This window comes from Stigmatopora argus, chromosome 19 (genome assembly GCF_051989625.1).
Source record: "Stigmatopora argus isolate UIUO_Sarg chromosome 19, RoL_Sarg_1.0, whole genome shotgun sequence".
NCBI classification, from domain to species: Eukaryota; Metazoa; Chordata; class Actinopteri; order Syngnathiformes; family Syngnathidae; genus Stigmatopora; species Stigmatopora argus.
The window spans coordinates 5,964,969-5,980,190 of NC_135405.1; the positions used below are offsets into that span (position 1 = coordinate 5,964,969).

Below are 15,222 nucleotides of genomic sequence, written 5' to 3' on the forward strand. Positions count from 1 at the left end.
TTTTGCACTATAATACCATGGCTCGTACTATCAACAGCAATCAAAATATTCATCAAATAAATGTATTAGCAAACAGTAATGTAGAAATTAATTAAACACATTTCCACATGAACATATAATATAATGCCAACAGGTATTGATGGCTGAATGATCGGGTCATCGCTACTGCATACTGTTTATCAGTTGTTTAAATGATGTTGTGTATGATTAATTTAATTGTTTTATAATGTTCTAATTACATCTGAACTAAATCCAAGTAAACTTTCAATCTATCCATTTTCAATATCATTTATCGCAGGTCGTGGGGTGCTCAAGTATTTACCAATATGACTCTGGATTAAAGGCAGACTACACCATGAACAGGTTTACCACTCTGTTACAGACCACATAGACTAGAGCATATTTACACATCACTGAGTTGGAATTGATCATAAGCAGCCTGTGCCAAAGTTCAACCAAAGTGAGTTTTGTGAACTAATTTAACAAATGTTAAATATTTCATACATGACATTTCTTCTAAACGACAGAATTGTAAAATAGCAGAAGGCCTGCCGCACAGCCTGTTTCTTTTAGGTTTTTACTTATTAGACCAGTTTACTCTCGCCATATATAAAGACAAATGTTTTCTCACTTTCTGAAAGGAAATTAAACTAATTTTCCTGTACTGGTCAATTAGGATTAATCAAATTAGTTATTAGTTATAGTATTAGTATTATTACAGTATTTTATTTTATTAAACCTGTACTATGGTAAATTCCTTCAGCATAAAAATAAATTTTTCCATGTATCTGAGCCATTTGGGGAAACAAAGTTGATGATGTCATGTCTTGCAAAGCTTTTGATGTGACTAATTTCACACACAATAGGCTCCAGCACCCCTCGCAACTCTTGTGTAAATAAGCAGTATGGAAGATGAATGAATGGAACAGTTGAGCGAGTAGCACCAGTCAGACAACAATTTACATTATATAAGGAACTTGTTGGGTACTTGGTCAGCTTCATATTAGACACTTCTAAAACAGGTGACTGAAACAGAAAGGGCTAAAGAAACACGAGAAAATTACAGTCGGTGAATGACCTTTGCACATAAACCAACTCCCTGCAACAAAAAACAAAATGCAGCCCCTAGCGAACAACGATTTGAAGCTATAATATTTTATAGCGCTACAAACAACAAGGTGTGATTGTCAAGGAAAAAGTAGATTCCTCTGGCCACTGTAGCTATATTTCTGTTGTGAAAACAAAGAGTGGTCATGGGGCAAAAGAAAGTAGAAACTAGATATTTGAGAGGCTGCTGGCATTGACAGACCAGTCATTTACTACATTTTGCGGGAGAAAAGTGACAACTGTTGTTTTTTGACTTTCAGAAAAGTAGTTGTAGATGCTCATCAACTCGAAAATATATACTTAGTATGTATTGGTACCCCTTCAGGCTACTGTATGTGACTGAGTGTTTGTTCAGTGGGCTTCTGCGGCATTGCTCATTTCATGGTTGGTATGGTTTTTAGGTAATTCAGAATGAGTTTGTTTGTATAAACTAGCACATTTCCACTGTGGTGAAGCTCTATTGTGCGTACTTAACTGACATTTAAAACAACACGTCTACAAAAGTAACACATGTCGACATTTTCTTTCTTTCTGTGTGAATGTTTTGGGCTTCTAACTGAGGGATGTACAGTAGTCCACTGGGATATTCTGACCACCTGACCCCTTTTCCTCTATTCCATAATTCTTTGCTACTGTAGATGACATGGAGGAGTGTATAAACAGACCTCACAGAATGCGATTGGAGTTGAGACCAAGAGAAACATCAAATGCTGGAGGGATGGGGTGAAGGTCCAGAGGTTAAAAATGTATACCATAACAAAGCTACCTTCCTTGTTGACATAGTAGCAGAAGTTATTACATTCTACATTCTGATTTGCTTTCCATCTTCTGGTTCTGATCAGTCTCTCGCTCCAATTCTAGCCAAACTGACTATGTGTCGGAGTGATAGAGGTCGTCTTTTGTCATCAAAAAGTGCAGATTAGTTTTGCCTCGGTACATCTGACTGTCTGCTTTATCACTGTGACCAGAGTCAGGTTCAGCTAAGCACTCCGAAAGGTAATAACTCCTACCAGTCTTCTCTACTATCTTCAACCCTTAGCCTCACTACATCAGAGTAGGGTGGGCATGGGGAGTATTTTATTTGACTGTCTTTATTTGACTGTGTCGTGAAGACTGACAGGAAAGTGAGGAGAGCCAGGAGGATGTGAAATGCAACATATGTCATGAGCGGGGATCAAACTGACAAAGTTATAATAGTTGTTTCAGTCCACTAAGGGCCCAGAATAGAACGTCAATGCAGCACTGACAGCATGTCATAAGCCTATATTGGTTTTATTTTTAATATTCTTCTACTGATGTGGTTTTGGGTGGCGGGGTGTTCGTAACTTGATAACCGGAGGGATTTCACTGGAAGTCAGTTTTGCGAATATAGCAGCCAGGAGTGAGCAGACTTCAGCTCACTTTATGAAGGATATTATCGAATGTTTCTTCTGGCTTTGGCATACAAAAACTTAAAAGTCAGAAACTGCAGCCGAATGGGTATTAAGATATTCTGAGGATTACGTAAATGTGACATGTGATTTAGACTTGTATCGGATAGAGCGTGAACACATTGTAAGATGATTACACTGTCAATTAGCGAATGAGAATTAGTCTTTACCCTCAGAGGAATTTGTTAACCTTCTTGGCTTGTGTACACTAATATTCACAGAAGCTTGACAAGAATGTTGAGTCGGGGTCAGTAGTGTACAATTAAGATATCTACTATTCTCCAAAGTTAAAACATTTTATGTTTACTTTTGTGGTCATCTGTAAAAGCTGCTTTTGTAGTTAGTAAATCATGACCGCTATGAAAAAAAGCGATCCTGGTCAAATTGAGCAAATGTAGATGGAGAAAGTCATCCCGGCAAATATACTGGTGCTTCAGTTACATATTCATTCATTTTCTGAATAGCTTATCCTCACAAGGGTCTTGGGGGGGGGGGGCTGGAGCCTATCCCAGCTGACTTCAGGCATGAGGCAGGGGTCACCCTGAATCGGTGGCTAGCCAATCGCAGAGCACGAGGAGACGTATAACCATTCACACTCTCAGTCATACCTAGGGGCAATTTAGAGTGTCTAACCAGCCTACCATGCATGTTTTTTGGAATATGGGAGGAAACCGGAGTAGCCGTAAAAACCCATGCAGGCTCAGCGAGAAAATGCAAACTCCACATAGGAGGACGGGCCTGGATTCGAACCCAAGACCCCAGAGCTGTGAGACGCGCTAATCACTCAACTGCTGGGCCGCCTCAGTTACACATATGGATAATATCCTTTTTTATTGTTCTTACATGTTTTTCTTCCCTTTGCATTTGGCTACAGTTTCTATCCATTTTTTTGCCAATTGAAAACAAATCAAATCAAATAAACATGCAACGAAACATTATATATTTGATTTGAGGAAAAAGGGAAAAAAGCGGAGAATTTGCATAATGTGTTTTACGCTTGGATAGGCAGGATTTTTTTTTTCTACCGCAAAAGGAAAATGCTTATTATTGGAAAGAGGTTTTGCGGATAAACACTGACTGACCTAGACATTACTGAATGTCACGTCTACATGAGATTTAAAAATGTTTACTTTTTTGCCTCACTTGTTTCAGACGGATAAGAAAAGACAAAAAACAAAACATGGCCACATGCAAATGCCTCAGACAGAGTATGTATGTTAGACCATCGATTTAAGGCAAACATACTGGTAAATAAAAGAATTTAGTATTACTTACACAAATATTTCATCCGCTAAGGAGCCAAAAAGGAAAGCGCTTTTTGTCTCTGCTTGTGCTTAAAAAGAAAAGAAAAAAAACATTCATAAAAAATGATTAATTCTTACTGTTTATCTACTGGTCATACACTTAATGGGGCTAAGTTGGTTGGAGCGTGGGAGACTTAATATCAGAAATGATACTGGTCGCCAGTCAGTCATATGGCACACATAGTAACCATTCAGACTCACAATCATACCACCACTGAGTGGGAATCGATCCCACCCTGAAATCAAAATGGCCATCCAATCGCAGGGTTTAACTTAAGTAGTCTGCTAACTAGTAAGACTGATTGAAGCAACTAATCAATACAACTATCTAAATTTTTCTCTCTTTTAATAAACCTTTCGTGTGGCACCTCACTGGGTGCTATTTTAGTTCCATCAATGCTGCCTCTAATCTGTCGTTTGAATCTGTATTCATAGCAGTGTAGGAATAATCGGAGCCACCAACTGTTCTACAATGGTGTTTCAAACAGAGAAAGTCATTTATTCTAATTGAATTGTCTCTTTAGAGGTATGTGTTATCAGGTAAGAAAGTGCAAACAGAGCTGGGCTGGTGCCACAATCAGGCCTTGCACATTATACCTTTTATACCACATTGGTATGCATAAGACGTACCGTAGAGCGATAGTTATAGAGATAATCAGAATGTGTACTTTGGGTCTTGTATGCACGCACATACACTGATGCAGGGGGGAACATGCACACACACAAAGCCAAATGTGTACATGCCAAACACAAATCAAAACAAGGCGCGCAAACACAAAAGAGATCTGGAGAATAAAGAAAACAGAGAAAATGGTACAATCCCATCTGTCAAACAAATGTGAGAATGAGTTCAAGCACACACCAACATGCTCAACATACTCATGACACACATGCAACACACACAGCAAGCATCATTTTGTCTGAGTGTGAGCGATATCTGCCTTTGTCCTTTAGCAGTTTCTCTTGAGGGGGCTGCTGTTGGAGTTGCATGAAAGTTTGTTTAGAGCTGAGCAAGTGTGTTAAGCTTTATTAGAACCCACGGGAGGCACAATGGTGCACACACATGCACACATGCATCCACTTCCACACACAGACACACACACGCTCAAGCGGGAGGCTTGGGCGGCAGCTTACGCTGGCCCCAACCAACAGTGAGGAGTTTGTTGTCATAGCAACAGTAAAATGAGATGACTTTACTGTCAGCCGTAATGTTTCATGGCCCCCTTGCCGCTATGGCAACATAACAAGGAGAAAGAGGAGAGGAGATGGAGGGAAGAAGAGCACGAGATCCATCGTCGCATTCCAATGGTCTTTTACCAAAATATCAATCACATAAAGATGCCCTTGCTTCTACTTCAGGAGAAGCAGGGTCATGTCATACATGGAAAGACACAATAGACCTTGAAAAGCTTGTCGAACACCCTTGCCACGTTGCCTGTTCTTTTGATGCCCACGGTGTTCAGCCTTCACTTTTAAAGTCACTTGGGCAATTTGAATTCATTACACTCAATGTCAATATTGGTGCAACGGCGCACGTTCTCAGACAGGTACAGGTTGTTGAATGAGCATGTTGCTGTCAGAATGTGTGCAAAAATAGAGGAAAGGGACGATCAAAGGCAATAAGCTTGCTGGCATTTCCTTTCGGTTAGGGGAGAGCCTAGAACTGGAGCGGCGGAATGACTATAGGCTGTGAGGGTATACGCAGATATATATAATACAATTCTTTATTATCAAAGTCCTTCCACTACAGCCTATCGACACTGTGTAGCAGAGTTATCAGTTTGGGTAGGAAATTGAAAGAGAGATGAGGAAATAGGTAGGAAGAGCAGACAGAGCCGTGAGAAGCGCCATAACGAGAGTAGAGCTGTGTTGTTTCTCTTTAGTTGCTATGGTAACATGGCTGGAACTGCAGTAAGATGACAGTTGTCATGGCACTGTAGGTTGCCAGGGGTGACAGCTGCCCGTCAATCACACAGAGTGAGGGGACAGATCGGGAGATGATCACCTTGGATTAGAGAGTGATCGCACCACACAGGGGCCAGCCAGAACATATCTGGACTTAATCCCTCTATCCTAATGGTGTTGCTCTCTGGTGCGCGTGCCTGTGTGTCTGACTATCCTTTCTTATGCATACATATCTATGTTTGCATGCAACATTAAGTATTTTTACAATTGATGTTTTGGTGAGCATGCTTTATTGTGTTTGCTAGGCTAATTGTGGATTGACATTGTTCACACACACTTTTTTTGTTAGTTTTGACAATATTAAATGGGTAATATTTTATATTAAACTATCTGACCTTTGCAAATGTTTTATTGTGGACCGTTGACTAGTCATGTTAAGGTTGTTTCACAACTCTTTATTAGAATGAAGCTCTTTCAGTTGTTCCATGCACTGGAAAGCTCTTCATCCCCTTTAATGTGTCATTAATAAAGTGTGCCAGCTATGTACACAGTGGAGGAGTAAATGCAGAGGTCTAATCACCTATTACACATGGAAATGCATTCAGTCTTAAATGTAATATGACCAAGTAGTCAGCATGAGGAAATTCCATTGGGTAACTAACATTACATTGATTGGAACACTTTAAGGGAAAGAATCATTTCATTGTGTTCAGATTTTTCTGAAAAAGTTTTTTTCCAAAAAAGAAATTGGTGACAATGTCTTGAATTGCGAGTGACAATTTGACTTCTGAATGGACCTGAATTGCAACAACTCCTAATAACCTTTATTTTCTTACTGTTATTACTATAATTTCCACAACATAGAGCATGTCAGACTGTAAGATGCACCACCCAAATTTATTCAAATTATCGTGGTGTAGAGGTTCACTCGCCCTGACTTTGGTGCGGGCAGGTGCGGGTTCGATTCTTGTCGGTGGAGGTATGATTGTGAGTGCGGATGGTCATTTTGAGGGGACGCACGCATAACACTGATGTGCCATTGACAAGAATGCAACCAGAGATGAACAAACAAATACTTAAACACACAGACCTGGGTTAACAGACATGGAGAGCAGGTGGGTGACAATACATCAAAGCAATGGACAATCAGGACAAGTTACTCAGGTTAAAAATGCAAGAATAATTCAATGCAAAACACCAAATACACATACAGTGCCTTGTGAAAGTAAGGCCCCATTGAACTTTTCAACCTTTCGCAAAATTTTGGGCTTCAAACAAACATATAAATATAAAACTTGTGTCTAGAATTTAGTCACCTGACATGTTTCAGCGTGTTAGAGTGTCAGAGTCTGAAGAAGGCGGAAGTAACACGCCGAAACATGTGAGGTGACTAAGCCCCCCCCAAAAACAGTTCTTTGTTATAAATTAACTAATCAAAACATAGATAACAAAAAGATAAAATGAATTTAATATAATGAATCAAATAGTTACGACATGACCCTTTGGCCACAAAACAAACCTCAATTGCCCACAACACAAATGCAACTTCATCATAGAACAAATACAAATAGCCACAACACGACAGCACAAAAGCAACAAGATGACCCAGAAGTAGGTAGTAAATTAGTACTATAACTAGGGTGGGAGTTGTAGTCTTAATGTTCCTGCCACACAAAGCAATCTAAATCAAGCAAACCTCTGTAACTTGCGTTTTCAAGCTCGTTGCCTGTTTTTTTTTTTAATTGAATAAGACATAATATACAAACAACTGAACACAACATTCCTACGTTATATGAAACACAGATGCCAGGTAGATCAGTCAAGTTTTATACTATGCATTTGTACTTGAATAAAAAAAAAAAGACAATCTATTCACTAGATCGACTAACTACATAGTCCCATGTTCTTGAAATGTTACAGAATATGCATATAATGTTCAACGCAGTCACAGACACTTTTTTAATAGAGTACTTATATTCTGACAGCAACCTTGTTGTATGTCAATACTTGCATGGCATGCCAGTAATTGGCTGACAGTTGTACATGTCGGATTTCCCCAACCAGTGAAGCACTAAATTTGCCATCCCAGTGAGAAATGGATAAAAAGCCTCTAAGAAAAATGATGATGTACACTTTCTTCCTGACGTCTTTGGCAGTCTAATTGGAAATGTGGTCAAAAGAGTGTGGTTTGTTTCTACCCTTTGGCCTTTAAGAAAATGAGGAGGACATATGACTAACACAAGATGACCTTGATTCTTTGTCCCTTTTCTTTAGTTGTCTTTTTTTCTTCCATGTGCCTCTTCCTCAAGACTATAATTTTCCCTCTTGTCTGGTTCTCCCATCACTAATTCCTTTATGTTTTACCCATTGCAGGAGTGAGCCCTGGGCTGGATGGGACCCACCATGCCTCCCAGTAAGAAGGCCCAGAGCCCAAGTAGTGGAGCCAGTGCTTCACAGGGCATGAGCCCACCCTACAGACAAGGAGATGCTGCAACAGCGGCATCTGAAGCAGAGGCGGCAGATCTCTCCCTTTCTTTGTCGGCCTCCTTCTCCAAAGCTGAAGACGAGGAACTCACCAGTCTTTCCTGGCTCCATGAGAGCACTGACCTACTCAACAGCTTCAGCCATTCAGGGTTGCGTAGCGTTTCCCCTCTCCTGGACCCTGATGGTCAGCACCCCCGCTCGCCTTCTTCCACGTCGCCATGCCCAGATGACCCTTTACTCGGCGATGCACACTCGGCGTATGAATTGGCGGCCGGGGCCAACAGAAAACCACCATACTCTTTCAGCTGCTTGATATTTATGGCTATTGAGGATGCGCCAAACAAGAGACTCCCAGTAAAAGATATCTATGGTTGGATCCTTGAGCATTTCCCCTATTTTGCAAGCGCCCCTACAGGATGGAAGAACTCAGTGCGCCACAATCTGTCACTAAACAAGTGCTTCAAGAAGGTGGATAAGGACCGCAGTCAGGTAATTATGGCATTTTTTTTCTATGCATTTTTTCATGTTTTAGTTGAATAAAGAATAGGGTCAATGGAGTTGGAATTATAACATATTTCCCAATTGCCTGCCCCATGTTCCATGACAGTGTTACGTCAAAATATACATAAACATTACGTCACAAGTCATTTTGCTATCTATTGTATTCATGTAATCATATAAATCCATACACAGCCCTTTTAGGATATGATAATTTACATGAAACCTAAGTGAAGAACATGAACACCTGTCGCTTGATCGCCAAATGCAGAACTGACATCAAGTTTTACATTATACGTTATTCATAAATGAGTTTCACTTTTCACCCAGAGAATGTGTTCGTCCTTTAGGAATGAGTGTCATCAAAAACTAAAAGAACAAAATCTGCTTGGAAAGTCCTTAGACATTTGCTAGAGTGAAGCCTGCTGAAATCATGCTAGTTTATTGCTTGATGTTACAAATGACAGTCGCTCAAAATGTAAGTTTTTGATTAAATTTGAAGGTGAGTGTTCCTGTAAATGTTGAAATGAAAATTCCAAATTGTTGGACTTGTTCAGAGGAAGATCCACTCTCGATGTCCACCCGGTGTGAAATTATTCATAAACTGGTCTGACAACTATATTCAGAATGCTTGAGTTTTAATTATTCAGGAATGTATTGTTTAAGATCTAATTCCACCCATTATTCACTCCACCACTTGTGATAGTAACTTATATCACAGAGAGACAGTTATCAGTAGTTGGCTGGGATATGCAACTTGAAATTCAACATATTCTCTATTTTGTCTACAGCTGTACCAGATCCGACCCTATCAATAGTTGATGATCTCTATCTCGCTTTCTTAGTTCTCGTTCACTCTAACATTTCCCCAGTGGGAACGGCGTTTCGCTTTTGATTTAAGTCTCGATATAGTCTTTTATACAGGCTTTCCCATCCGGAATTTAATCCATTAAAGACTCAGGGTAAACAGGGAATGAATCCCTTACTCAATTAGTGCAAAATTAATACTGGAGGATTTAATAACACAAACGCTGGCAGTCTTAAGATTTCATCAGACCTGAGGGTATATGAGGTGGGGGACAAACAGCGTAGATCAATGCTTGTTTTACATGTTTATCTGTTCGAGATAATACAGTAGCCTCTTTCCTTGACCACTGAATGAACCAAGTGTCCTATTTTGAGTAAGCTGTGTGTGCGTGTGTATATTAAAGAACAAATTGAATGAAGGAAGGATGAAGAATACAATGTTCATGTGGACATGTCTGTCTTCACGCACACTCCCTCACGCTATGCTGTCATCTGGCCCTTGACTACAAGGGCATACAGTTTCTCTTGTATATACATATATCCATGGTAACAAGGTTGCAGTTGACGTAAAAGTGTACTTTTGCTGTAGCAACGGGAAACTAATTTGGGTTCAGCAACTCAGGCATGCGTGTGAAAATATGACAATATATATGTGTGTAGGCTACAATTGGGCACAGAGGTGCTGAATGAATGTCCTCATCTACAGTTAGATCTATTTTGTGTGTGCCTGTGTGCTACAGACAAATGTGCATGCAGCGTACCATGTGTAGAGATTTTGGCAAGGACAACCTGCCTTCCCTTCCTGTCACTGCACACTGTTCAAGAGCGCACACTAATTAACCCTTCAAATCTATTCCCTTTTTTTCTCACTTAAACGCACACCCACACGCGTTTATAAATGAAACACACATAGCATGTCAGACACAAATAAATAGCGCCGAGGCAAAATGCAAACTCAGGAGCACGCATGCATGCATAAAAGGACTCCTGCACGTGCCAGAGCGCTGTCTGCGTAGAAATGAGGGCACATCTCTGCAGACTCCTACTCTACCTGCCAAGTACTGTGCTTTATTTGAAGCTGCAATTACAGAATCTCTGTAATTTCTGTCTGACTGTGCCACTCAAAGCTTTTCACTGAGAATAGACCACTTTTTCCCCCTCTATTCATTTACAATTACCTGTTTATGCCTTTTGAGAAGCAGGGGTTCAACTTTTCTTTAATGCTACATTATGTCACTATGACTGCTTGTTACTGAGAGAAAGTTTTTTTTAAAAGCAGCTGGAAGGGAGCTTAATGTGTGAACACACTAACTGATATTTCCATCAATTTGTGGAGGTGCAGATTAATATGGCAGTGGCCTATTTGTTCCGGTGACTGTATTTCTGGGTCATATCCAGGCAGATGACAAGATGGGGACTATAGTTTAGAATAAGCCTGCTGCTCCACGTGCTCGTTTTGGTGCGTGACTTTGTGTGTGCGTGTGTCAGCATTGTGTGTTTAACGGCAAGCTTGTGTGAGAACTAGAAGGAAGGGCCAAGGTTACCATGGCTTTGTTTATAAACAGGATTCCTCTCTTTCTCAATAATATGCCCTAAGACAAATGTTGTCAACAGATTCCTGGATAAGTATTGTAAGGTTATAAAGAATGGAGCCCTCAAATGTAATGTGTATTGTTTTAATTCAAATTAGTTTGGATTCATTTTCAGTCAAAGCTTTAATGCAGGGGTAGGGAACTTATGGCTCGGGAGCCACATATGGCTCTTTTGATGGGTGCATATGGCTCTCCACTAACCTGTGAGGTAAACTATGGAAACTGCTGGTGAGAAAGCGCAGGAATGGGAGCGTTACGTTGGTATTATGGCATTGACACTACCCTAGCGCCTTATAATCATTTTTTTTCATTACACTCTTTTGCATGGATTTTCTCATTGATAAGCAACAATGTAACAATGTTGTCAAAATAATTCAGAGACTTTTTGTACTTTAAAAGTGGTGAAGTGACTAAAAAAGGCACACATTTTCATGTATGTTGACTTTTAAATTCGGAGCATGGCTCTCAAGGATTAACATTTGAAAAATATGAATTGTTTATGGCTCTTTCCATCAAAAAGGTTCCTGACCCCTGCTTTAATGGATGGGTCTCCAAACTATTCCACAAAAGGCCACAGTTGCTGCAAGATTTCATTCCTTTTCAAGAGTCTGGTGTCATACAAGTATAATCATTTGATTGCAGTCAGATGTCCCATGTTTTTCATGTTTGTGCTCTAAAGGTTGGACCAATATATTATTTAATCTCTAAAATGCCTGTCTCTCAACGCACATGCATTTCATAAGAAGACTGGTTGCACAGTTTATCAGTGGATTCCAACTAGATAACTGATAATGAATACCACAATCTGTCTGAGTTCTAAGTTTTGAGCTAAAGGCAACGTTACGTTTCACATCAGAAAGGGGATTTTCACCAATCCTCCGTGTGGTTGCGCCCACATACGGTGTGTTTTGAGCAGTCACGCAAGCTGTCCAAAGCACCAGGAGGTTCATGGCAGTATTTTCATCCAAAAATGCTCAAATGTGCCCTGTTTTGGCCATAAGCATCCAAATTAAGTTTCTGCGACAACCAAGAGTTCACCCTGACTTGCTCTGTCTCAGCTCTGAGGACACATGAGAGTGCACGTGTTATCTTGAAAATTGCAAAGAATGTAAAGTGCCATAATATACCGCCTATTAAAATATGACATAACAGTGTCAAAAAGGGTTTGCGTTAACGCTGCTATTAACGCGCTTAACTGACAGCACTAGTTTAAATACATAAAATGACACAGGCTTGTGAGTGCAGCCATTGTGTGACATACACGACATGAACAATGAAACGCATGAAAAAAGAAAATAGAGCTGAGACAATAGAGACCCATTTTTTTTTTGTTTTACAGTAGTTTCTGCATCTTTTGTCTGTCTTTTTTCTTTGTCCGTCTAAGACTCAGACGGAGCCTGATTCGCTACCTTGGACCATTAAAATCTCTCAGCTGGCCCTTTCCCATCTGAGTGAATTGTAGTTTGTTAAAATGCCCAGGTAAAATCTTGTTTTAGAAATAAAAGCACAAAGCACTTGTTGCACTTTGAAGGGAGGAATCATTTACCCAATTTAACATTTATATTGTACCTTTTTAAAATAACCTATTTGGTCTGTGGGTTTTTTATGTTAAAAAAAGTGTCAAAACTCATAGCCTTTTATGCTTTTTTTTGCACATTTGGATAAAATTTGCACTACTAAATTAAAAGTTGTTCAGAAAGCTTAGTCACCTTAAAATGTGTTTTTTTTCTTTTAGGTTTTTACGTATATTTGAAATGTTTTAATAGCTAAATACAACGTTGTCATGGTGAGCCAACCAAAGTCTGCACAAACAGAGGTATTCAAGTAATCCGGTAAAAAAAAGTATTCAATTTTTTATATTGTGATATATATATATCATATGATATATATATATATATATCACAAACTCCAAAAGTCATAATATTCAGTTTATTTTCCAGTATTGTTCATCCTTAGCTTATACCAGATCAAATACGAGTGTCTTCGATCTTGTGCCCTTCCTCGCTATATCATTAGAAACCATTTTTATAAGTAGTTTAATTTTTTTTGTGTTGAAACATTATTTTTCTCTAGCATCCAAGGCTTAAGAAATTCCGAATTTGAATACTTAAATACTGTATTTGGAGAAACTTTCTTTAACATGTCTCGTACGTTATTTATACTTTGTGTTGTATTGTTTTTTCATATTTGAGTATTTTCTTAATTCATGCACAACATTTTTGAGCTATCATTTTAGTGGCCGTGAAGTATAGCAGTTGTCATTGCTGAAGCCAGCTAACGTCTTCTTTTATGAACGAGCACCTACGGTAGTTGAGTTGGAGCAAATAGTCCCCTTGATTGTGCCTTAATTCTTTCCAGATGTGCTTAATCAAAAATCTATTCTACGCAATCAACTGAATTCTTAATGAGAAATTAATTCCATCAGCCTAATTGCACATGGATCCATGCATGATGTTTCAATTCTAAAATGAGCTACCTCATAAGGCTTTGTTTGACGTGAGAGAATCTGGTGTAGCAGCTATATGGCTTGACTTAACATTCATTCATTCATTTTCTGAATCGCTTATCCTCACAAGGGTCATGGGGGGTGCTGAAGCCTATATCAGCTGAGGCACACTCCACACAGTAAGGACCCACTTGAAACCGAACTCCTGACCCTAGAACTGTGAGGCCCCGCTTTTCTTAACACTTATCCTAAATTGTATTGTTTAACAATTTAAAAATAGATCTTGGGAAATGTTTGTAAAAGGGCATACACAAAACAAGATGAGGGACATTTCAAGTAACATTTGTATTATTCAGATTTTAATCTCTCCGTATGCAGCGGATTCCTACGTTTGTCGTACTGTCAAGTCGGTTTGTACATTTTAAGATAAGAAATGTTGTAGGAATATCATATTTTAGTAGTAGTAGTATTAATATCAGGTCTAAGATAGACATAAATTAAAATGGAAGTAGGTATGAGCTCCGAGAACACATATGTGGACAATATTAAGTAATTTTTTGCTTCACCAGGTCTTCACCAAAATGATATTCTCATTGGTACATTCTTTACACTGCATCCAGATTCTAAACCATAAGCTGCTTTGTGGATGTAATAAATGTGTTAGCTTGTTATGGTGGGCTAAATCATCCATGTTATTCTCTCCTTGGGCTCTTCCACTAACTGAAATAAATACTCTTTTCAATCTGAAGACACCCTGAGGCAACACTTAAGGTTTAGGGTAAATAGAGTGCACTGTTTTTGGGTGCACTAACTAATAACCTTATTTTATAAAGGCCCACAGTGCACCAGTTATTTTTGTTGTTTTATTACTGTCGTTTGTGCATTTAGCATGCATTTTTAGAATGTCATATCTGCATGATTCTGGTGTTATTAGCAGCTACATGAAAAAGTATGATGATCACTACAATGGCGCCTTAGAAATACTGTGTAAAATCACCCCTATAATAACTTTTAGGATATTGATATACTGTCAATTGCACACTAGCATTGTCATATTCAATTGATTGTCTAACTTCTTGACAACTTTTTTTATATAAAAGATTGTTTAGAGACATTGTTTACTAAAATATTGTCAGAATCCTCTTCTTTGAGCCACTTAACATTAAATAGTCAACAAATTCTGTAGTACTTAATGAAATCAGACTGATCATTATTGTTATTTAGCAAATCAAGCTTTTTCTTCAGTACAGTAATTAATATGAATGTATGAGGTGATTTGTGGCAGACCTACTGCACAAAAGCACACAAGCCAATAAAACTAATTAACGCTTCATTAAAAGAAAGATTTTTGAATAATATTCTTTCAAACCTGTCAACGTAACACTCAGTTCAGTATGTGTTTCATTAAAAGAAAGATTTTTGAATAATATTCTTTCAAACCTGTCAAAGTAACACTCAGTATGTAAAATTAATTGCAATTTAATATAATCCTTTTTTTACTAATAAATACATAACATTTGACAAACAGATCAATTTGATTGAAATATTACTCGTGCTGACAGTGACATTCAATTATTTTGCATTAATAGGTATTCAATGAAGTTGTTCATAGGCAGAAACTGATCAGGAATCAATCATTATTGGTTGTG

General features: G+C 38.7%; 1 protein-coding gene across 1 annotated transcript in view; it reads left to right on the plus strand.

The window, feature by feature from the left end:
- Positions 1-15,222, plus strand: part of ches1 (checkpoint suppressor 1) — a 62,572-nt gene that overhangs the window by 20,745 nt on the left and 26,605 nt on the right. The window contains exon 2 of the mRNA XM_077587108.1: positions 8,120-8,719. Within this exon, the coding sequence (XP_077443234.1) occupies positions 8,138-8,719 (582 nt within the window). The 5' untranslated portion in view covers positions 8,120-8,137. The remainder of the gene's footprint in view (positions 1-8,119; positions 8,720-15,222) is intronic.